Genomic DNA, 24,259 nt, shown 5'->3' on the forward strand with positions numbered 1-24,259 from the left:
TGTGCTCAGTGGCTAAATGCCACTGATTTGTTTGCTCTAAAACAGTTTTATAATGCAACTTTTTACCTAAATAAGAAAATAAAGTTAACACATCTTAAGAAAAAGCACAACTCACAGTGCGTTTCCAGAAGCTGCCATCCTCTGCCAGCACATTGACAGGCACAGAACACATCTTACTGTGAGCAAATGATGTGCCCCAGCTCTGCCACATGTGATTTCGGCCCCATGGTAAACATCCTCACACTTTTACCCTTTCATTGTGTGGAAGTTTATGGACTGTAGCTGCAGCCCCGGTTTGCTGAGTGCCATGAAGGACTGGTGGAGGCGGAACAGGCTTCCATAACCAGCTCGAACTTACTCCTGAGCATTTCTAACTGCTTCTGTACGTTTATTAGCATATAAAGGTAAAACACCAAGTCACGGACTTCAACGTTGAGCCATTATAAAGCTTCTTGATTATATATGAAAACTTGTAAATGTTTAAGAGTAATTCTACCTGGAAGTTTCAGCTTCATCATTTTAAACAAATAACAGCAGAAGGAAATGATGATAATCTACCCTTTGTTCTATTTAAAACGTGAATAATTAACCTTCCAGGAGGGAAAAAAAGCAGACTTTTAAGAGCAGTTCAACCCAATAAACGTCCAATTTAAAAATAGATTAGTACTGCTGGTACAGACCGCCACACCTGATTTATCGCAGTGGCGTGGTACATGAGATCAGTCATTACTTCGGTCAAACTGTTGGAACACGGATGCCCTTCAGCTCTGCTTCAGGCACTTAAATGCTGGAATCTACTGATTTGGGGAGCGGGGAGTATGGCTGGTATAAAAGGCATTAAAAGTTCACATTTTTAGGCCTGGCACAGTGGCTCGCACCTGTAATCCTAGCACTCTGGGAGGCTGATGCAGGAGGATTGTTTGAGCTCAGGAATTCGAGACCAGCCTGAGCAAGAGTGAGACCCTGTCTCTACTAAAAAAAAATATAGAAAGAAATTAGTTGGATAACTGAAAATATATATAGAAAAAATCTACTGGGCATGGTGGTGCATGCCTGTAATCCCAGCTACTCAGGAGGCTGAGGCAGAAGGATCGCTTGAGCCCAGGAGTTTGAGGTTGCTGTGAGCTAGGCTAATGCCACAGCACTCTAGCCTGGGCAATAGAGTGAAACTCTGCCTCAAAAAAAAAAAAAAAATTCACATTTTTGTTTTATCAAATTTTGTTACCAAAAAAATGCTATATTACTACAGATTTCATATTCTAAAGATCAGTCTCTCCTAGGTAGAAATATTAATATTTACTCATTATTCCCTAAGGTCTATATCTAGAATTAAATAAATATATATTACCCACCTATACAAAAGGTTTTGATCAGCAGCATCCTCACAAGAATAAAAAGTCGATGGTTCAGAGTATTGTACCGCTACATCACCGGACAGAAAGGAAAAGCCTCCCTGGGCCTCTCCAGGGGAATGTAGTTACCAAAGTGTCCCAGGAAAATTTTTGCCAAGAAATTTCACTATACAGAGACTCCAGGGCGTCACTATGCTCATTACTGCCCCAGCATAGAGGCTCCCTAATTATCTTCTTTCAAAAAGAAAGAAGAAAGAGAGGGGGAGTGGGAGGAGGAGAAAGGAAGAGGAGAGAGAGAGGAAAGGGAGAACAAATAATGAAGAAGTTAAGAGAGTAATCTCGTTTCTCTGCTCCAGAAGCAACTAACTCTGGAGACAGAATGAACCAAGCTAAACATTAACAATTGCTTCTTGTTGGCCTTTGACAGCACGGGGTGGTGACAGGAGCTTGCCCTTCGGAAACCAGCTAGATGGGTTCAAAAACCAAGCTCTGCATTTAGAAGCTATGTGACCTTGAAAAAGTTCATTAGCCTCTCTGAGCCTTTGCTCCTTTACCCGTCAATAAGAATAATCCCAGCTACCTCCCACAGTTGTAGCTGTAAAGGAGACGGCCATGTTACCATGTTACCGGGCCTGTAGTCACTTTGCCTCTCCCATGGCCTGAAGCACTAACAGCTGGAATCCAGCTCGGAAGGTCTGTGACCCTTGCTGTACCAGGAAAATCAGAACACAGCCAAACTACTATGGTATTTTTTATTAAAAAAGAAATTAAATAAAATAGTGATCCATTATATATAAAACTGAACTGGAATCATAGCTCATGGCGGGGGAGGCTCGAAAGACGGAGACAAGGACGTGGCTGTGGTGTTGTCTTTCTCTTCATATCTAGGAGGTGATTCAGATGACAGAGGTGGCGAGTGTGAGGTCGCAGAGGACGAACTAGGCCCAGAGATGGTATATACAGATTCGAGACCTCTCTCCGTGCCCAGGCTCTCGGGAGGCGGGGTGCTGCTAAAGAGAAGGAGAGAGAACATGAAGGGGAGGGGACAAAACAGTGGCACCTCTTTGGTACTAGGTTCTTTTTAAATGTTTAATTACCCGCATTTAAGAGCATACGCAAGGATCTAAGGAGTAAGAAGGTGTCTCTTCCATACTCTACTCTTTATACATCGTTTTGATTCCTCATCTCTTACTTTTCTTAGAACTGATTGTGACATTAAGACAGTCTCACTCCTGTTGTCATTCCCCTTGTCATTGAAAAGACATTGAGTACAAATGTATAGCTGCCATCCAAACCACGCATGTGCACGCGTGTGCACACACAGTTACTGTTCTCTGCTATTTTGTCTTCTGGGACGGCTAACATAAGGTAGACAAATTTAAGCATACAGAAAATGAAAACATTAAGCCAAAAGCGTGAAGGGAGACAAGAAGGCACACTGGTTAATGACATGCACTCACGACCTGCACTGGAATTCCACTCTGCTGCCTTCCAGTTGTGTGATCCTGGGCAAGTTATTGCACCTCTGTAGGTCTCAGTTTCCTTATCTATAAAATGGGGGTGATAACAGTGCTTTCCTCCTACAGTGGTTATGAGAATAACGTGAAGCAAAGCAAGAAAAGCCAGATCCGGAACACAGAAATCACAGCAGCGGCAGCAGTTTATTTTAAATTACCAGACATTGATTTTATGGTTCGGGGAAGTTCTTCATTAGAGGAAAAACATACAAAAATTCATTATTAGAACTCTACAAATGTCCAGCCCTAAGCTGCCGTTTCTCCATAGAGGGCAACTCCTGCATTCACCTCCCTGGATCCATCTGTAGCTCGCTACTCACTGTCAAGCTCAAAAACCTCTGTCCTTGGCAGCCACCTCTTTCCCTGTCTCATCAGACAATCTGTCCCCCATTTTGTGGAAAAAGGATCTCTAGACAAATTCCCTCTAGGCCCCAGGGGAAAGGCAGGTGTCTCCCCAGACCCCCTGCAGGGCCCACAGCTGCTCCTTCAGGGCAGTGGGGGGAGGGAGATTGTGACTCCCCAGGGTGTGCCTTAAACACAAAGGACAGTAAGGTGGGGCCCATCCCCAAAACGGTCACGCCCTTCGGGCCCCACTTCTCACTGCTCAAAAACCCACTTCTCATTGTCTAGAAAGCAGATCTGCCCGGGTCCTGCCCACCCCTCCCACTCAGCCCCATGACAATTCCCAGCAGTCCTTCCCTCCCTTCCTACACCCTGGCTCCCCATTCTGGAAGGTGCCACCAGAGCCTGTTCCAGCCCTGCTTCCTAAGCATGCTGCCATCTCCGGGGTCTGCAGAGCCCCTCCCTCCCTGGCACTCCCCGGGACCCCTTCCTAGCACACCTTCCCTCCCGTGGGTGTCCCACAGGTCTCTGACTCCTTGTCCTCTGGTTTCAGCAACCTCTGCGGCCCCATCTCCAGCACCTCCTCTCTCTCCCAAGACCTAGCCCTGTCCAGTCTGCCTCCCAGGCCCACATCCTGCTGTCCCTCCACCGCCAGCCAGCCACCACCTCCCTGCCAAAACGAGCTCATCTCCTTCCTCCCCTCAGTGGGGACCTCTCCACTGTCCCTGTGGCTGGCCCTGGAAATCATCATCTCCGCCTCTCCCTCGATGCCATCCTCCTCTCCAGACCCCTCTCACACCAGCATCCGCGGTCCCAGGCTCCTGGTGCCCCAGCCTGTCCCATTAGAGGCAGCCTCGCTGCCTTCTGCGTGGGGTGGGTGTGGATCTTATGCTCTCTGAGGCACAGAGAACAACAGAATATTGAGGGAGAGGCCCAGCTGGGTCAGGTCAGGGCGCAGTCAGCCCGAGCGCTGCTGTCAGAACACTGAAACCCTTCCGCACCTCCTCGCACCTCCCCGTGACCTACAGGGTAAAGCCCAGGGGCGCAGGGGCCTCCTGCCTGGGCTCCAGCACTCAGCCCGACCCATGGCTTGTTAAACACTCTGAGCGTCACCCCTGCTGGGAGCAGATAAAGATGCCTGGAGAAGGCTTCACATTAATCCAGAATAATAACCACTTTTATCGTTTTTAACTTATGTGCTGCCCAAAAGTTTCCTGAAAGATATTGTTAATATCAAGGCAATAGTTGTGACGTAACATCAGCAAAAGACATACTCACACGCACACATTTATTCTCGTGCCACAGCCTTACAGCTAGTTCAGCCCGAATCCAGGCACAGGCCTGGCAAGGTTAAGCACGCCTACTCTTGGAGTTCAAACGGAAAGTCTTACCCGTGGTTAAAAATACTGTAATATGAAGGTGGATTTTCGTTCAGAAGCAAACCATGAGCCCCAGGACTTCCAGGTACTGCAGCAGCCGAAGACTCAGGAAAGTATGGTGGTGGAGGGGGTGGAAATATGATCACCGAATCACCTAAGGAAACACAACGTTTAGTTGAGGACAAGTGGGTAATAAACAGAAGCAAATTAGCAAGAGCATAAGAAACAAATTCTATGTTTGGCCTATCTATAGAAAAGGTCAAAACACCTGCTGCTAACTCCAGGATTAAAAAGTGGGCCCATTAAATTCATAGAGCCAGAGAAGTACAGAGACTAGGTCGCCAGGGGCTGGGTGGGGAACTGCTGCTTAATGGGTGTGGAGCTTCTGTTTGGGATGAGGGACGAAGCTCTGGACACTGATAGTGAGGACGACTGCACAATACCATGGATGTATTCAGTGCCACCGGATTGTACCTTTAAAAATGGTTAAAATGCTGGTCGTCTCCGATTCCGCGGAGGAGATACCATGAGCAAAGCTCACCCTCCCGAGTTGAAAACATTTACGGACAAGAAGTTATCACTGCAATTGAACGGTGGCAGACATGTCCAAGGAGTATTGTGGGGATTTGATCCCTGTACGAATCGTGTGATAGATGCATGTGTGGAGACGGCAACTAGTGGGCAACAGAACAATCCAGAAATGGTGGTGACACGAGGAAATAGTGTCATCATGTTAGAAGTTGGGACGAGTATAAATCATGGCTGTTCAGCAGAGAAATCCAAGTCCCCTCTCCAAAGGGCCTGTTTTACTATGATGTCAAAATCAGGTCATGTACATTTTCATATTAAACTTTTTGTTAAATAAATATTTGTAATAGTCAAAAATAAAATGAAATAATAAATAAATAAAAATGGTTAAAATGGTCGATTTTATGCTACATATATCTTACCATAATTTTTGTAAGGGGCCTATATTTCAGAGTGCAGCGTACTCCCCACCGCAGCGTGGAGGTGGGCCTCTATGTCACAGCAAGCCTGAGCCGAAGCACCTCTGTGAAGTGTTTCCTAACAAGCTCCCTTCTCTGGGATGTCTACTACGGATAGAGCTTTTCTCATTTTCAATCCACAATTTTAATTCATCACAAGGTAGCTGTTGGGTAAAGTGCCGACTTCTCCAAATGTACTTTCAGCCTCTGAACAAATGACAATAAGCCATGCTGCAGCCTGTCATTGTTATCGACCAGATTTCACCCAAGCTGTACAGAGGAAGGTCAGACTCAAAGGAAAGTTTGTTTTTCGTATTGCTGTTGCCACTATTCACTGCAGAGCACATCCCGTGCTCTGAGGAGGAGAAACTAGGGACCAGATGCAACTCTAACTTGTATTCAAATTCTAATACAAACTGCACCACACGGCTTGCCCAGAACATTGTAGACGTGTGGCAGCTCCACTACTGGGGCTCTGAGGACAAGCTGGCAACACCAAATGACAGTTCAGGAAAAATGAAGGAGCAGAGAGGCCTCGGCTTCCCTGTAGGGAGGGGACTGGCTCACGCCGGCGGCACGTCCGATGCCTGCGTAGGTTGGCACAAGATTCTTTAAAGCAATAGGGGTTCCATTTGCCAATTTCTAACCCAGCGTGGCCCTGAACAAGGCAGGAGACCTCCCTTAGCCTCAGCCACCACAGCTGTAAACTGCAGGCCGTGTGGTACCTGCAGCAGAGAACAGGTAGAAGGCCTAGATGGGACGATTTGTGTCCTGTGGTTAATACAGTGTGGAGCACAGAGCAAACGCTCTCAGCTCTTAACACATCAGCCACCAGCCAAAGATACTTATTTGCCTGATCAAGACACACCCCAACTGGCAGCCTGGCCAGTGGCTCCACCCTCCACAATGGTCTCAATCACTTCCTCAGAGGGAATTTAGCCTTTCAGAAAACGCATTAGCTCCATCTGTCCTTCTGCAAGGAGAATACATATATCTCGCTAATCTAAACTTGAGAAAGCATAATGGTTATCTTGGGATTCTCATTTAATTTTTTAGAAGGTCTTGGTAGGTCAGAGGCATCAAGGTTGAGTGTTCACGTTAATTACACATTGTAGAATAAAGGATATGTGAAGAGAGCCTCTAGGGCAGGCCAATCACCTTGCAAAAATAAACAAGGAAAAGCCCAGAGCAACCCTGTTATCTCCAAGCCTCTCCATCCCTTGCCCAATCAGCTGACCTCCCCTACCTTGCCATCTGCTGTCCCTGCAAAGAAGCCTCTCCCTGGGAGTTCCCTTTCACTTGTCCTTTGGAACTTGATGTCCTCTGTGAGTCAACAGCACACACACCCCTCAAGGGAGGGCTGTCTCATATGCCTGCTTGTATATCCGGGCTCTAGCACTGAGTGTGCCCACAAGGAGGAGAGCATAAACCCTATCCCACAATATCAAAGGAGACAAAAACAAGCAGGTAAGATGCCAGATTTTCACAGATTCGATGGAGCTTAAGGGGTTAAGTGGAAGAGATTTTCAACTCTGCAGTGCCAACTTCAGGACAAGGATGCCCAGGAGCAGCACCAGCGGCTCTGCTCCCTGCCACCAGCCCGACTCCAGCCACCAGAAACTCCCCTGCTAGCAGGCCCAAAGAGCACATTGCAAAATGTTCCCATCTGAGTGGAGGAATAGGAGCATTCAATCAATGTGTTTGCTTGTACCCACTGTGTTCCCCAAAAGGGCTGAGAACATCTGTAACATTGGGTGAGCCCTCTTCTCCTGCAGCAATTCCTGAGAACACTTGGTGAAGGATGAAACGGGATTGCACCCAAGTGTCCTGGGGAGGGTGCTATGCAAGGGCTACACTGTACAGGGGCCCACCCACCTGGGTTTGGACCCTGCTCTGCCACTTGCTAGTTGATGGCCTTGGCCAAGTCATTTGCTATCTCGGTGCTTCAGTTTCTTCACACCTAACATGGAGACACTAAGACTATCTGCCTCCTTGGGTTGCTGTAGGTGTGAATGAATTTCTCCTAGGGGGCCTTTTAAGAGTCTATGACAAAGCACTTAGACAGGTATTTGGCACATGAATAGACCCTATGTAAGTGTTAGTGATTATTAATACATAATTAATATTTGTTTTGCCGCCATAAATATAGAAGTGCACAAATAAGTAAACCAGAAGCATCATCCATGGCTCAGCATAAGGAATGGCTATAAATCCATCTGCCCTTCCTCTCCAAGGCTGGGGCCACGCGAGGCCAGCAGCCTGGTTACTTCCCTGCACCCTGCAGTCAGCAAATCCTGCTGGTTCCAGCAGACAGCTGCAAACACGAGACACATCCCACTTGTCACTCTCCCTCTTGGTGCCTACCACAGTCTCTGTGATGCGGTCCTGTTTACCTAGGCATTTAAATGCCATGGCTTCAGAGCTTTGCCCTTTCAAAAGTAGGAGACTGGAAAAAAAGTGATTTCCAAATGAGCAGTGATGGGGTTTGTCCGTGGCTGTGGGAAGCTGAGCCAAAGCTTCTGATATTGTTCTGTGGGGGTTGGCTCTGGGAAATCCTACTCCATCTCTTCTTTGGAAACGGGAGACCCAAAAGGAATCTCCAGGCATTCCATGGGAGGAAGAAGTGACAGGTGCTGTCACATTCCATCTCAGTCTACGCCACTGCTTCCAAGCTTTGCCTCAACCCTGCAGTCAAGGATGAAGTCACAGAAAATAAAGGACGATGCAGAAACAGCACTGAAGCCCCTCAAATGCCTGAAGCCTGGAGGACTCGGGACAGACTCAGAATCATGGAATGTCAGTGCTGGAGGGATCTGCTAAATGCCCTGCTCATTTTATAGGGGCATAAACTAAGGCAGGAGAGGTTAAGGACTTGCCAAGGACAGCCAAGGAGGAGAACCCAAGTGTCCCACAGCTAAAAGTGCTATATGGTTTTGGTGTGAGAATAGCAAGGGAAACAGGGTCACTTAGTGAGTCCCTAAGGTGACAGAAGGCTCCAAGGCTGATCTCATGGTTCTCACTTTTCTCCTAACTTGCTCTGTGACCTCAGCCAAGGTCACTACTTAATGTCCCAGTGAATACAAAGTTGCTAGGGGGAAATGATGAGAACAAGGATTCCTGGTTGTGAGGGAGAGGAAATGAATCTAGACCAGACCCAAGGGCGGCCCAGTGAAGCCGTGATGCAAAGCCACTGTGATAGCAGCAAGGACAAGAACAACAGCCACGCACCTACAGTGACCTGGACAGGCTCTGTGCTCTGGGTCTGTCCCTCTTCGCTTTCAGGAGCATCCTGGCCAGCATTCAGGTTGTTTCTCTTCTTGACGTGGGCAACTACGAAGAAACACAATCCCACGAGCACAGTCAAGGGCCCCATGATCTGCAGAGAAAGGAAGCCACAGATCTGGGGCTCCACGTCGGCAGAGTCTGTGTCGTTCAGTGGCTCCTGCGCCCAGTCTGAGCGGCATCCAGGGACCCAGATGCCCAGCACGCTGATGAGCATGCCGCTCGTCAAGAACAGAAACCCGAAGATGAGGCACTGGGCAAACTGGCGGCTCTCCCCACAGATGAAGGCTCGGTCAGGGTCTGTGTGGTGGCCTCGCCGCTGCCCCTCACGGAGCTGAAGTCGTGCCCGGGAACGAGCCAGGATCACAGCCCCAAGCCCAACCACAGCACATGCGGGCCCCGCGACCTTCAGCACCATGCTGCAGTGTGGCAGGGGCTCATATTGGCAGGCCTGGAACCCAAAGATGGAGAGCAGGACCCCCACACACAACAGGATGGCGCCAAAGACAAAGAAGAAGAAAATGAGCTTGCTGACAAGCCTGTCTTGCTGGTCCCCATCCGGCTCAGCAGCAGCTGCAGGAGACATGGCCAGAAGAGAGGCCCCTTTCCCGGGGCAGAGGGGATGTCTCTCCTTCCCTCCGAGATCTCAGCACCTCTGCAAACATAACCAAACACCAAATTACAGTGAGTACAGGTGTTCCTGGACTGCCCTGTTCTTTTGCTGAACATTTCAGAAATCACAGCAGGATGAAGTCATAAGGCCACGACTCCATGCGACTGACACACCATAGAACAATGAGTTGGTTTATGAGTCAGAAGAACTGGCATTCAGAAACTCCTGAATATGTAATTTTATGAAGATACTGAAAAAAGAAGAAATTCAATTACCATGCATCTGGAGTATCTTTAAATACAAAACAACAAAATTAACTGGGTGTGGCTTTTCCTGTTCTGAGTCGTACAAACTCACTGCCCCAGGCAAAAACATGGGGGAATGCAGGAAGAACCACAGGGCTTATTTCTGATTTACTGATGCCCCACTTTTCTTCACAGCTGCTCTGAGCATTTCCAGGTCGGTAAATTTTTGTTCAATAACTAACTTTCCATTTCCTGTCTTAGACTACAGCAACTTTCCATTTCATGTTTTATTCTAAGGCTATAGCCACTAAAAGATCCAAGTCCAGCAATTTCAATGGAATGGGAAGGCAGTTGAGGAACACAGTGGGTTTTAAATGTTAATTCTACCAAAATGTGGTTCTTGGGTTCTCAACAAGCACACACTGGTGGCCCAGTTGCTTGATCTTGGAAGACCCTGGAAAGTCTGGCACAGCAGGTCTAGTGGAGCCCTGTCTCCAAGGTGAACAAGTACCCTAAATCAGGTGGCCTCTCACTCTCCCTCCTCCACAGTGTCACCCACTTCCACCAAGAGGTTTAGATTCCGTTAAAAATAAGCAGCCAATAACATCACCAGTTACAAAGCACTAAACACCAACAAAACTTAACTTTGAAAGAATAGTATAATAGAATCAAATCAAAAAGCATCTTCCACAAAATCACAAAAGGCCTGCACTTCAAGGATATTATATATTCAATATACAAGCAGTTCTTAAAGATTGGTCTAGTTTACACAGAGCTAATTTTATTGTCCCGTTATCTTGGTTTACTCCAGTGAATGGGATATTTTACGTGGACCCTTTAAGTAGGGGAACTCCAAAGCCAAACCAAAGTGCACAATACAAATTTGTGAAGACCATTTTCACTTGCCCAAGGAAAGAAAACTTTAAAATTATTCTGAGCCACTCACATCCATGGTCACATATAGGAAATCAAGACTGAGGCTCTAAGGCCAAGACCATCTTGACAAACCAAAATCACATCAAGGGAAGGTCAGCTTAGGTAAAGAAAGCAAACAGCTAATCTTACACAAGGAAGTACTTTCCCAGGAAAAAGTACGATAGAATCAGAAGTTGGAGAAAAGAGGAAATATGGTAGGGAGATAAGCTTTCATTTCAACCGTGCAAAAAGTATACTTTATGAAGTTGCATTTAAGCTGAGACAAAATACTGAAAGAAAGCATTGCACTAATTTAAAAACAATTTTTAATCTCTTTTTCTGGTTTCAGAGATAGGGAGAGAAGGATGATCCTCGGCTACAAAGTCCAAGCAGGAATTTCTTGTATTCCTGGTATAGTCAACTTTGCAGTGAGTCACAAGGCTTCGATTGTTTTACGGCAAATTCCCAAAGACCAGTAAATAGAAGAAGCCCAAAACTGGATTTGTAGCTTCTTTTCTGTGGTCTAGTGTACTGAGCACCTGGTTTAGTGTTTATCCCTGATCCAAAATAGTGGGTGGGTAGTCTGTTGAGATCCCCCTTCCCCACAGATGCACTCACAAATGGATACAGAGACATCTATACTCACAGATAACTAAACCTTTTCTAAATACCAACTCAAACTTGATTTCCCCAAAGCCAAATTCCCCTCCCCAACACTCCTATCCATTTTTCAAAAGACATTTCCAAATCAACAGCACCACCTCCCCACGTCCAAAGCTCTGCTGAGTTTGGGGAGCGAGGCAAAGAGGGGCAAATGTCCTTTTTCTTTGGAGATAGGGTCTCACTCTGTCGCCCAGGGTAGAGTGCAACAGCGGGATCATAGCTCACTGTAGCCTCAAACTCCTGAGCTCAGGCAATCCTCCTGAGTAGCTGGCACTACAGGCGCGCACTATCACGCCCCGCTAGTCTTTTAATTTCTGGTAGAGGCGAGGGGAGGGTCACACTATGGTGCCCAAGCTGGCTTCGAACTCCTTAGCCTCAAGCGTTCCTCCCGCCTCAGCCTCTGAAAGTGCTGGGATTACAGACGCGACGCACCGCTCCCAGCCAGCCAGTGTCTTTTATGGGAAATAGATTTGTGGGTTTGGGGGAGCCCGAGCGCAACCAACATCCCCGAGTGGCTCGGCGCGCGGCTCCCGGGGCGCAGGGTCGGCGCGGGTCCTCGCTGTCTCCGCGCTGCCGTGGTGCCCGGCACCAAACCCGGCGGGCAAAGCGCAGCGCCCGACCCGCCGCCTCAGAGGCAGGCGCCGCGGGCCCGAGCCGCTTACCTGGGGCTGGATCCTGAGCGCGCGGCGGCGCCCGCCGGGGCAGCTGCTGTGGGCGCCCGCTGGGCGCGCCGTCCGCCTCCGCACGCGGCCTCCGCTGCGCCGGCCGCCCCGCACGCTCCCGCCCGCGGCCCAGGCGCGGAGGGCGGGCCGCCACCCGACTTAGAGAGGGAGGCGGTGCCGGGCGGGAGCGCGGCCGGGGCAGGACAGGGCCGGCCGGCCGGCGGGCGCTGGCCGCCACCGAGGGCGGAGGCGTGTCGGCGCTGGAGCGGAGAGCCAGGGGCGGCTTCGGGGCCCAGGGCTGGGGACTTGGCCGCCTCCGCGCCCGTGACCGTGCACGCAAGGAATCCGGGGGAGATGGGCACCCTCAGCGCCTCCCTGGCCCGCAGGCCACGCTGGGAGCCAGCGAGTTGAAATTCTCCCCCTGGCTGCCCGGACTGCGCGCTGCGCCGGTCGAGATCCAGGCAGCGGGGAGGGGAGCAGCTCCCCTAACAGGCCCGGGGCCCAGAATCCCGGAGGGTCGTGAGAAAGCGGCGGGGGAAGGTGCAAAGGAGAAAGCGCCTGGCCCCCTTTCCGGCGCGGTCGCGACCCAGGCAGAATAGGGTCGCGCGTCCCGTCGCCACGCTCTAGGCCACCGCAAGGTCTGGGGTAAGTACACCCAGTGGCCGTGTGGCTCTCCTGCTGCTCCAGAGACCTTGACTGGGGTCACTGGATGAAATGCCTCGCTGCGAGCTCCCCATCCAACAGGTTGTGGAAACACTAAGTCACAGAAATGTGCGCCCCATTAGAATGTGAGACAAGAGTCCTCCACACCCAAGCCATTCAGACCCGAGGTCCTAGCTCCGAGACTGCAGCAGACACTCGCAAGCCTGATGCGGGGCCAGTTGTGTCCCTTCCGCACTCACATGTATGCACACAGCCCTCCTTTGCCATAGAACCCCCTTCCTAGTTCTCCACCGCTAATGATCTACCGGAATTAAACTGGTAACTTTCCCGGCCCTTGAACCGGGAGTTTCGAGATGGGTTTGCTAATCCCAGCACTATTTGTAACCTGCCCCGTGACATGTGACTCGGATCGAACTGTGCCACACTAGAGGTCAGCGCTCTGTGGAAAGTGAGTCAAGGGCTCTCCGCCCAAGCACAGGGGCGCCCTGAGCCCTGGGGACTTCCCCACCTGTGCCTCCCTAGCTTCCGGTCCACCCAGTCTGAAACCCTATCTAGAGTTAAGGCCCTGGGAGTAACCTTTCTAAAATGCAAGCACTTTACTTACCTGACAGCTAGTCATTCCCGGTGGCTCCCACTGAGAGTACAGTACAGCTTAGCCTCCGCTCATTACCAGAGGGGAGAAGACTCGAAGGGGTCAGAGGACAGCAAAGAGGGCAGGGCGGTCGCCTGGGCTTTAGGGCTGGAGGGGTGGGGTGGGTGAGGTCCAGGTTCACAAGGGCGCTAGGCGGGACAAGTTTCAGCCGTTGGAATTTGGTGGGGCACTTCCCTGGGTGGCCAAATGTAGACTTTCTCAGAGCCGGGGCGCCCTGACCTCCGTGAACCTGTCATAACTAAGGACCCTGTTTATTACTGTACTGAATGATACTAACACTCACCACCGCTTGCGCTGTGCCAGGTTCGGCACCTTACAAACAGCCTGTCTGTCTCCAGCAGCTCAGAGAAGGCTGGAACCAGAAGGGGGCAGGAGACTTAGAAAAACAGTCATTTGTCAGTTGAGGAAACTGAGGCCCAAAAAAGTAAAGGGACCTCTGCAGCTGGTTGATGTGGGGCAAGGGCCTGAGCCAAATGTCCCCACCATTCGGTGTTCCTCCGCAAGTACACCTGTCACCCAGAGGACAGACGATGTTGTGAACTCAGAAAACACCTTTTTATTACGTGGCTTTGTGACGCCAGGCAAGGATCTGTATAGATCGCTATAACAATACAGGCATTGTAGTAGTCTGTGCCTGGGGTGGAGCTGTCCTTCCTGGTCAAAGTGTCAAGATATACTCCTTCCGGCAAGGGCACCCACTATGTCCAGCTAATGAGCAGATGACCAACAGCGGCGATTGCGCAACAAAGGCAGGCGCCGGCTTTCTAAGAACTCGGGCCCTCACTGTAGGATTTGTCCCCTCTGACACAGGCCTGCTAACAGCTCTTCAGTGTATGTGAGCAGCAGCTGAGGGTTTCCATTTCCTTTCCCTACTCATTCTTCCCTTCTCCCTCATTGAAACTCAATCTCTGGCCATGTCGTCTACAGACCTGCAAGGGGCCTGTTGACACAGCTGCCCCTCTGGTGCCACATGACTGAGGGCTTACCACCCATGACAGTCTTGAATGTCCTGGCACCAAGGACAATCAGATTAGCCTTCACTTGGGAGATCTGCTGCTTGGACTGTTTGTGTCTTTTGGAGCCCATTTGACTAAATTAAACTCCTTGGAAACTGATCGTCGGTCAAGTATGAAAGCCATACCTACCAGCCTTCGAGGTGCCTATCTTCGTAGCAGACCCAGTCTTAGGAAACAAGCAGGGTGGCCTTGCCACTATCTACAACCAAGCAGTCTTTCCCAGCCTGCGTGGTAGTAAAAAAAGATAAGCCCAGACAGAAGCCTTAGAAAAATAGCATCAGAACCAGATTAAAAACCGGATGAGCCTTGAACTCTATCAGTGAATATAGAGGGATAAAGTAAGGCATGCATTCATTCATTCATTCATTCAGCAAATACTTATTGAGTGCTCACTGTGTACCGATGAAACAGACAAAATCCTTTTCCCTCATGGAACTTATTTTACTAAGGAGAGAGACAATAAAATATGTCAATTATACAGAGTAGTAGAAGGTCATTAAGTGCCATGGAGAACAATATGTCACAGAAGGGAACTGGGGAGTCCTGGGAGATTCCAATTTAAATAGGGGAGTTAGGGAAAGGATCTCTGGGAAGGTGATGTTGTAGCAGAAGCTTGAAGGGAATGCGGAAGCAAGCGTATCAATTATCTATTATCGTATACTAGATTACCTCAAAACAACAAAGATGTATTGTCTTCCACAGTTTCTGAGGGCCAGGAACCTGGGGGTGGCTTGGCTGGGTGCTTCTGGCTCAGGGTCTTTCAGGAAGCTGCAGTAAGCAGTTGGCCAGGGCTGCAGTCATCTGAAGGCTGGACTGGGGCTGGAGGATCTGCTTCCAGGTGCCCCACTCACACGACTCTTGGCAGGAGGCCTCAGTTTCTCACCATGAGGACTCCTCCACAGAGCTGTCTGGATGGCTCATGACACTGGCTTCCCCTCGCCGGAGTGATCCAAGAGAGATCACTCCCCCAAATGGGGGAAGCTGCAGTGCCTTTTGTGACTAATCTGTGGAACACCACACCCTCACTTCTCTTTCTTCTATTCCTTAGAATGAGTCACAAAGTCAAGGTGAGGGGATAGGTTCCATCTCTTGTGGGAAGGAATGTCAATGAGTTTGTGAATATATTTTGTGATATTTGGGGGAAGAAGGGAGGAGTGCCTCAGGCAGAGGCAACAGCAAGTGCAAAGGCCCTGGGGTGGGAGTGCGCATATTTGCGTGTTCAAAGAAGAGCTGGAGCCAGTAAGCAGGGAGGAGAGCAGGAGAGGCGGTCAGAGAGGAAAGGCATGCACATGGCCAAGTGCACCAGGTTATATAGGCCCTCATAGGCCATTATAAGTACTTTGAGTGTGTGGGAAGCCTCTGAATGGTTTTTGAGCTGATACAATGTGATCTGAGTTATTTTTAAGAAGAAATTGGTGGCTGCTGTGGAGAAAATAGCCCAAGAAGGAGGAAGGGTGGAAGGGAGAAGGCCAGTTAGCAGGCTGTGATAACAACCCAGGAGAGGTCTGTGGCTTGTGTTTGAAGGTGATGAATGTGACAAGATTCTGGTTGTGTCTTGAAGATGGAGTCAGTGTGACTTTCCATGGGCTAGATACTGGTTTCGACTCCCACGTTTGCGGCCTGAGCAAGTGGAAGGATGGCTCTGGCACTGAGCAAGATGGGAAAACCCAGGGCTGGGATAGGTTTGAAGGGGAAGCCTCAGTGTTCAACTGGGGCACGTTAACTTTGTCCAGTAGACGTCCGAGTGGGGAAGCTGAATAGGCAATCGACTCAGCAGGCCTGGAGTTCAGGAGTTCTGGAAGGAATACTTTCTTGTGGTCTGACAGCAACACTTATTACAAAATCAAGGAAGCTGGGTGCCCTCTCTGGAAGAGCTTACACGCGCTATACCAGACTTGTGACAATCACTCCTACTGAGCGCTCCAAACACACAACCACTGTGCAGATTTCAGATATTTCTGGGGGGCAGAGGGCAGCCAGTGCGGCTCAGAGGAATGAGTTTCCACCAGTGCAGGGGTTCCCGGAGGAGTGCCCTAAGGAGCACATATCCTTCACTGCAGCAAGACAGGCCACATGTTTCTCCCCAGGGCAAGTGGTGTGGATTGGCTTGCAGAGTTCAGTGTCTCCATTTTTCAGAATTCACAAGACTGCAGAAAGACAAGCAATCAGTCAATTCTGCCAGCCTCTAGTTCTCCTTTCTCTTTTGATCTCTCTCTGGTTCTGCCCCAAATTAACCCCAGCACCCAGAAGCATGTGTTCCCCTCTTCCAATTCCTGATGTTTTCTAAGACCCTGCTGTTTACAGGAATTTGCTCTCAAGTGCTTGGCCCTGGGTCCATGTTTCAACAAATACTTCCAGGACTCCCAGTGACTCCTCTGAACCCAGCCGGGCCCCAACCAGCTATAAAATCGAGCAACAGGTGCTGCCGATGCCCTGGGGCATTTTCCTCCTCCCCAACACCTATGTTGGATTTAGACCCAGGGCTCTGAGAGACATGTTGGGGAGACAGCGGGTGTTGACTGACTTGGCAAGCTTGAGGGTCTAGATTGGGCCCCTTAGCTGACCGCCAGTGCAAAGGCTAATCTTTTGCAGAGTCATTCTGTGGCCTAGGATGGCCATTGATTTTGCACAGTTAATAACAGCTCAGCCTGAGTGCTGCTAGCCTGAGCCCGGGGTGTGGAATGCAAGGAGTTGTTTCGGGAAGAGTAAGAATTTGCCTGGAGTACACAGGGCCTGATGGGGGATGCCTCTGTACTGCCGCTGAGGGAGAGAGACCCCCTCACGGTGGCTGCAGCACCTGGGCAGCAGGCTAGGGAGACCAGCATGTTGACCCTAAGGGCTCTGGGGAAACCAGTGCTCTCCTGGCGTCTCGTGTTGCTCCATCAAACAACTACTGCTGACCGGATCCCAAAGAATGAATTATTTCTCCCGAGCATGTAAAAAGGGGATGAATCAAACTGAGTCTAGATCCTGGCTTTTCCACTGGTTAGCTGTGTGACCTCGGACAAGCAAACCTCTTTTCTGTGCCTCAGTGTCCTCATCTGTAACATGGGAACAAGCAGACCTACCTCAAATGGTGTCTTGTGTGCAGAGTAAATCTCTGGCACGTGGAGGGCCATCAATAAATCTATTTCTCGTTCTCCCTGAGCCGCCTCTTTTCAACCTTGTCCACTGGTTGGAGTGGCCTTTGACGCAGTGGCGACGGCTCCTGTTCCTGCCCAGCTCTCGCGCCTCCTTCCCTCCCTACCACATCCTGGAGTTCGCCCACCATGGCTTCAGGCACTGAGCCAAGAATGCATCCTATGTTGTTCCTGCTGCCTGGTATGCCAGTGCTTCCTCCGTGGATGTGAAAGACATATGGGCTGACCTAATACCTAAGGAGCAGGCCAGAATTCAGAGCTTCAGGCAGCAACATGGCAAGACGGTGGTGGGCCAAATCACTGTGAACACAATGTATGGTGGCATGAGAAGCATGAAGGGACTGGTGTATGACACATCAGTCCTTGATGCTGAGGAGGGCGTCCGTTTCCAAGGATTTAGTATCCCTGAATGCCAGAAACTACTGCTCAACGCTAAGGGTGGCAAAGGACCCCTGCCTGAGGGCTTATTTTGGCTGCTGGTAAGTGAACAGATCCCAACAGAGGAACAGGTATCTTGGCTCTCAGAAGAGTGAGCAAAGAGGGCAGTTCTGCCTCCCATGTGGTCACCATGCCGGACAACTTTCCCCCCAGTCTACACCCCATGTCTCAGCTCAGGGCAGCCATGACAGCCCTCAACGGTGAAAGTAACTCTGCCCGAGCATGTGCAGAGCCTATCAACCGAACCAAATACTGGGAGTTGATTTATGAAGACTCTACGGATCTGATTGCAAAGCTACCTTGAGTTGCAGCAAAGAGTGACTGGAATCTCTACCAGGAGGGCAGCAGTGTTGGGGCCATTGACTCTAAGCTGGCCTGGTCCCACAAGTTCACCAACATGTTAGGCTATACTGATGCAGAGTTCACCGAGCTCGTGCGCCTGTACCTCACTATCCACAGTGACCATGAGGACAGCAGTGTGAGTGCCCATACCAGCCACTTGGTGGGCAGTGCCCTTTCAGACCCTTACCTGTCCTTTGCAGCAGCCATGAACGGGCTGGCAGGGCCTCTACCTGGACTGGCAAATCAGGAAGTGCTTGCTTGGCTAACACAACTACAGAAGGAAGCTGGCAAACAGGTATCGGATGAGAAGTTTCGAGACTACATCTGGAATGCACTCAACTCAGGACAGGTTGTTCCAGGCTGTGGTCATGCAGTACTAAGGAAGACTGAGCCACGATACACCTGTCAGCGAGAGTTTGCTCTGAAACATCTGCCTAATGACCCCATGTTTAAGCTGGTTGCTCAACTATACAAGATTGTGTCCAATAACCTCTTAGAACAGGGCAAGGCCAGGAATCCTTGGCCCAGTGTAGATGCTCACGGTGGGGTGCTGCTCCAGGACTATGGGATGACAGGATGAAGTACTACACGGTCTTGTCCGGGGTGTCCCGGGCCCTGGGTGTACTGGCACAGCTCATCTGGAGCCAAGCCCTAGGCTTCCCTCTGGAGAGGCCTCAGTCCATGAGCACAAATGGTCTCATGAAGTTTGTGGATTCTAAGTCAGGGAAAACTGGAGACTGGGGGGAAACGGACTACCAGAAAGTAAGGAAGTTTAAAAATATATATACACTTTTGTTTCAGGGGGCCTTTAAAGACTTAAGATTAAATTGTATCTGAGGCACTGATAATATGTTTGAGGTTAAAATATAAATCACAACTTTAAAAGATGAAAAAAAAAATGTATTTCCCTCTAACTTCCCTCCCTCCACCTGAGGCTCCTCCCATGACCTTCAGGAAGGTCGAGCTGACGAATGCACAGAGACTGGGAAGAGCCGGCCGAGGAGGGAGATCAGGATGCTCACCGAGCAACGTGCGGTTCTGTTGGCTTCTAACGCCTGGGCTGCGGCTCATCTCCCACTCATTTCTAGGGTGCTCGAAGGTGTGCATCACATGATCTTGGAAACCAGCCAGTCCCAGTGGTCACCCTGTGTTATCTGCTCTGTGGTGCTACCTTTGTTTTGCCGATGTCTGCAGCCTCCAAAGCTTCTGGAATGTGCCTTGCTGCTGCTGTGCCTGGAGGGACATGTGTAGGCTGGCAAGGGTGATCCCCCAGCCAATCGGTGGGCAGGGTTCAGGGTTCTACCTGTCTCACACCTCTCAGGCCCATCTGGAGTATCGGCCCAATCTCGACTCCCTTGGTTCTGGCCCCTCCACGTCCTGATTGCCATGATTCCAAGAAGGATTCACATTGGCTTACAGTGCTCTAAATATATAGTGAGGCGAAATAAATATGGGAATAAGTAATAAAAAGAAAGAAATCGTAAAAAGAAAGGAAAAAAAGTAAGGAAAGATTGGCTGTATTTCCCATCTCCTTCAAACAGCGTGTTGGTGATGTTCAGGGCTGGTGGAATCCTTCTGATGTCTTCCTTACAGGGTAACTCACCTATTTTAGGATCAGATGTGGAAACCGGTCTGAGACACTTGGAGAAGGCTCTCAAAATGGTCTGACCCAGAAACCCGGCCATCTGACTGTACCAAGCTGCTGTGTGTGGGGAACATGCCACCTGGCTGGGGGCTGGTGGGCAGGGGTCTTCCCAGTGGGGCTGGTCATCTCCTCACAGTCACACACTTGAACCTTTGGCTTCGCCCGAAGCAACTTCTGGCCTAAAAAATTAAGCAGTATGATTCTGAACACCTGAGAGCTGGCAGTCTTTGATAAATTAAAAGGCAGTTTGGCAGGAAGCCACCTCCCAAATGCCCCAGATTTTAACAAAAGGTCCTTTGTGGAAGCCACAGAATGCAGGTAAGGCCAGGGCTTGAGACTGTGTTGATTCAGAAAGAAGGGGGAAACTGCTCGTCAGGGATTTTTCTTTTTACCCCGCCTCATAAGGTGTTGAAAGGATTAAATGAGCACAGAGAGAAAGACCTGCTGTAATTTTCCCTTGGATGTAATTCCAGGGGAAATATTTTCTCTTAAATAATAATAATTATAGCCAACCCCTACCTAAAGCCTGCTATGTGTTTTTGGGGATTTGCAAATGCATTAATTTCTTTGCATTTTGTAACAGCCCTATGAAGTGGGCACTGCTGCAGCCCCGTTGCGCAGGTGCACAGACAGGGCGAGCACCTCCTCCCTCGCCCTGCCCCTGGCTCGGAGCCTGGAGGTGAAGCACCCTTCTCCCCTCTGAAGTGGACCTGAGCGCTCTGCACCTGCACCCTGTTCATTCTTCCTGGAAGGTAGCTATAGCTGTTATTCAGTGTCAGTTTTGAGTCGTTCAAGGGCAGCCTAACAAACTCCCATTCATCCTTTACATCTCTAATTAAATGCCACTTCCCCAGCGCGGCTGAGTCCGGCTCCCCACGCTGCCTTGTTATTTTCAGAGTACCTGGTGTTTTTCATTCAGGGCACTTACCACAAGCATAGTTACTCATTATCCCTTTCAGACCACTTCTCCCCCACCCTTTGCTGCTTAAACCATGTGTCACTCTCTGCCCTTCCTGTCGCTCTTGTCGTTGGCTTCCCAGATCTCCTGCCATTCAGCTCAGGCTTGGGCACCTGGTGCTCACGTCTCTACCACTTCAATCCTGCTTTAATCCTGCATGATGCTTTTAACCTCCACGTGGATGACTGCTATAGTTTGGATGCTTCACCCTCAAAATCTCATGTTGAAATTTGATCCCAGTGTGGGAGGTGGGGCCTAATGGGAGGTGTTGGGTTTTGGGGGTAGATCCCTCATGAATAGATTAATGCCCTCCCTGGGAGGGGGTGAGTGAGTTCTTGCTCTATTAGTTCCCATGAGAGCTGGTTGTTATAAAGAGCCTGGCGCCTCCCTCCTCTCTCTCTTGCCCTCTGTCTCGCCATGTGATCTCTGCCCACCCCTGCTCCCCTTTGTCTTCCTCCAAGGGTGGAAGCAGCCTTAAGTCCCCATCAGAAGTAGATGCTTGTGCTGTGCTTCTTGTACACCTTGCAGAACCGTAAGCCACATAAACCTCTTTTCTTTATAATTTACTCCTTTATAGCAACACGAGCAGACTAAGACAGTGACCCATCAGGCATCCAGGTCTTCTCATCTCCAAATCTGTCCTCTCCCAACCACCTCAGCTGAGACCTCCCACCAGTGCACCCAGGGCCAGTGATTACCTGAAACAGTTCCTTTTGGAAAGACAGGAATTGGAGCATCTCCTTCCATCTTGCTTGTCCCATTATTCCTGCTATAACTGTCCTTCACGCCCAACTTGACCCTTCACTTTTTCCAATTGACTTCTTCTTTCATTCCTTCTTTGTTGTGTTGTTTAGGTTCTATGGCCCATCAGGTCGGTACTACTTTTTCTGATACCCCAAATTTCCAAGCTTGTGCCTTTTCATCACACCATCTGGTAATACTGCCATTACCCACTTTTCTGAGCTTGTCCTCAGTAGCTGAGTGCTACTGGTGAAAGACCCAACTCTAAAATTGACTGCTATCTGTATAAATCAGCGTTCACTAAACTGAAGTGGGCCTACAATAATGCTTGGCAACCTAATCCTGTTTTGCTCCTAGTCCCACTTTCTACACGACTATTTTCAGCAGGTGGTCCCAAAGTCCAGTGAGTCCTTTCCCCTGTTTAGGTGACACCCCCGATGGCCCTGATCTTTGCCTGTCCAGCAAAGGGAGACAACAAAAAGGGTAAACCCTTGGCCAAGCATGCTACACCTATCATGCCCCTGGCTTGGGGTCCCAGGATTACAGCTCTTTAGTTTGCTCCAAGTGCTTGGTTCCTAAAGCACAACAGCTTCTAGTCTGAGTCAGGGGGCTTCAAGTCTTAGCCTCCCACTATGCCAAAGCTGGTTCTCCCTTCAACTATGACCTTGCTCTCATATTGGACCCAGGTCAGCATTCTAGGCTCACCTCACTTGTGATGAGTTTTCTTGAGGGCCCTAAATATTTCTTGCTAGAGGCCTAAATCAGAGCCACCTCCATCTATCAGCAAGGTTTAAAGCATGTGTTGGCAAACTTTTTTTGTAGTGGGCCAGATAGTAAGTATTTTAGGCCCTGCAGATCTTTTAGTCATTTGATCTCTCATCACAACTTCTCAACTCTGCTGTCACAGCTGGAAAGCAGCCTTAAACATAGACAATATATCAACAAAGGAGCAAGGCTATGATCCAATAAAACTTTACTTACAGGCTGGGCGCGGTGGCTCACGCCTGTAATCCTAGCACTCTGGGAGGCCGAGATGGGTGGATCGCTCAAGGTCAGGAGTTCGAGACCAGCCTGAGCAAGAGCGAGACCCCCATCTCTACTAAAAAATAGAAAGAAATGATCTGGACAACTAAAAATATATATATATAGAAAAAATTAGCCGGGCATGGTGGCGCATGTCTGTAGTCCCAGCTACTCGGGAGGCTGAGGCAGAAGGATTGCTTGAGCCTAGGAGTTTGAGGTTGCTGTGAACTAGGCTGACGCCACGGCACTCACTCTAGCTCAGGCAACAAAGCGAGACTCTGTCTCAAAAAAAAAAAAAAAAAAAAAACTTTACTTACAGGCAGTAAAATTTTAATCTCATATAATTTGCACATGTCACAAAATATTATTCTTTTAATTTTTTTCAACCATTTAAAGTGTAAAGTGATTCTTGGTTCACTGGCCATACAAAAACAGGAGGCAGCCAGATTTGGCCACTTGGCTGTAGTTTGCTTGCTCCTGCACTAATTCCTGGAACTTTAAAAGGGAATAGGATGGATCTGGGAAAGTGATGAAGTAGAAAGTACTAGGAATCTAGATAATAGTTAGACCAGCAGAATCTATTTGTGTAACTATTTTAGAACTGAAGGATTAAAACTTCCAGTGGAAGGGTTGGACAGTAAATTGCAGTTAATTTCAGCCAATTTTAGCTCTTAGCACAGTAGCGGCTACTCATCCACCACCCCCCAGCCTTGTGTCAGGCAGCTGTACATGCCCTCCTGGAGAGCTTGCAGGAGCCAAGGTGGGCAAAAAAGCCCCTGTCCTCCAAATATCAAGGATCTGTGCCATGATCGCTGATTGCTACTTCTGATCGTAGAGTTGCAGAGGAAGAGGAAGCTGGCCATTGTTGTTGCACCCTCTCCCCATTTGAAGGGCCGATGCCCTCTTTCTCCCTCTTCATTTTTCTCTTTCTCCTCTTTTATGAGCCAGACATTAAAGACTAGGACATCCAAAAACAATTGCATTTTTGGGGAAAATTTGTGCATGCCCAGGGAAAGACTCAGAAAAGCCCTGAGAAGACCTTAAATCTACACCTCAGTCTGATCTTTGGCAGAGACAACCTACAATAAAACAAACAAACAAACAAACAAAAAACAACAAAAGCCAGAAAATCCTAGGGAAGGAAGAGAATCTGATTTCCAGAGTTGATTTGTTCTGTAAAATTTGGATTCAGTCAAAAGGCTACACTCAATGATCCAGAAAGCCACATGTGGCTCCAAGGCTGTAGGTTCCCCACCCCGGGAAGGAAAAAAGTATAGGGAACTGTTCCTGAAATAGACCTGCTGGCAGATATAGTAGACAAAAGCAAAATAAATTTGTGTAAAGGTGCTGAAAGAATTAAAGGAAAACGTAGAGAAAGTCAAGAAAACAATGTATGGACAGAATACAAGTATCAACAAAGAGAAAACCCAACAGGAAACCAAAAAGAAATTCTGGACCTGAAAAGTACAATAAATAAAATGAAAAATTCACTAGAGGGATTCAAAACCAGATTTGAGCAGGCAAAAGAAAGAATCACTGAATTTAAAAATAGGACAATGGGGCCAGGCGCGGTGGCTCACGCCTGTAATCCTAGCACTCTGGGAGGCGGAGGCGGGCGGATTGTTTGAGCTCAGGAGTTCAAAACCAGCCTGAGCAAGAGCGAGACCCCGTCTCTACTAAAAACA

At 49.2% G+C, this 24,259-nt stretch overlaps 1 protein-coding gene and 1 pseudogene across 4 annotated transcripts; one reads left to right on the forward strand and one right to left on the reverse strand.

Moving 5' to 3' along the window:
* Positions 1–2,132: 2,132 nt before the first annotated feature.
* TMEM171 (transmembrane protein 171) lies at positions 2,133–13,270 on the reverse strand. 4 transcript variants are annotated; one of them, XM_012664471.1, is made up of 4 exons: positions 13,224–13,270; positions 8,805–9,513; positions 4,603–4,744; positions 2,133–2,362 (listed from the first exon to the last, which is right to left on the reverse strand). In XM_012664471.1, the coding sequence occupies exons 2-4, from the start codon at positions 9,442–9,444 to the stop codon at positions 2,170–2,172; spliced, it is 975 nt and encodes a 324-aa protein (XP_012519925.1). In that variant the 5' UTR covers positions 9,445–9,513; positions 13,224–13,270; the 3' UTR covers positions 2,133–2,169. The 4 variants fall into 4 exon arrangements, with proteins under 4 accessions (XP_012519925.1, XP_012519926.1, XP_012519922.1 ...); XM_012664472.1 differs by lacking the exon at positions 13,224–13,270 and adding an exon at positions 11,957–12,082 and having other exon boundaries at positions 2,133–2,359; XM_012664468.1 differs by lacking the exon at positions 13,224–13,270 and adding an exon at positions 11,957–12,082.
* Positions 13,271–13,990: 720 nt separating this feature from the next.
* Positions 13,991–19,458, forward strand: LOC105826509 (annotated as a pseudogene).
* Positions 19,459–24,259: the final 4,801 nt, after the last annotated feature.

This window comes from Propithecus coquereli, unplaced genomic scaffold, assembly GCF_000956105.1.
Source record: "Propithecus coquereli isolate 6110/MARCELLA unplaced genomic scaffold, Pcoq_1.0 Scaffold9, whole genome shotgun sequence".
Classification (NCBI taxonomy): domain Eukaryota; kingdom Metazoa; phylum Chordata; class Mammalia; order Primates; family Indriidae; genus Propithecus; species Propithecus coquereli.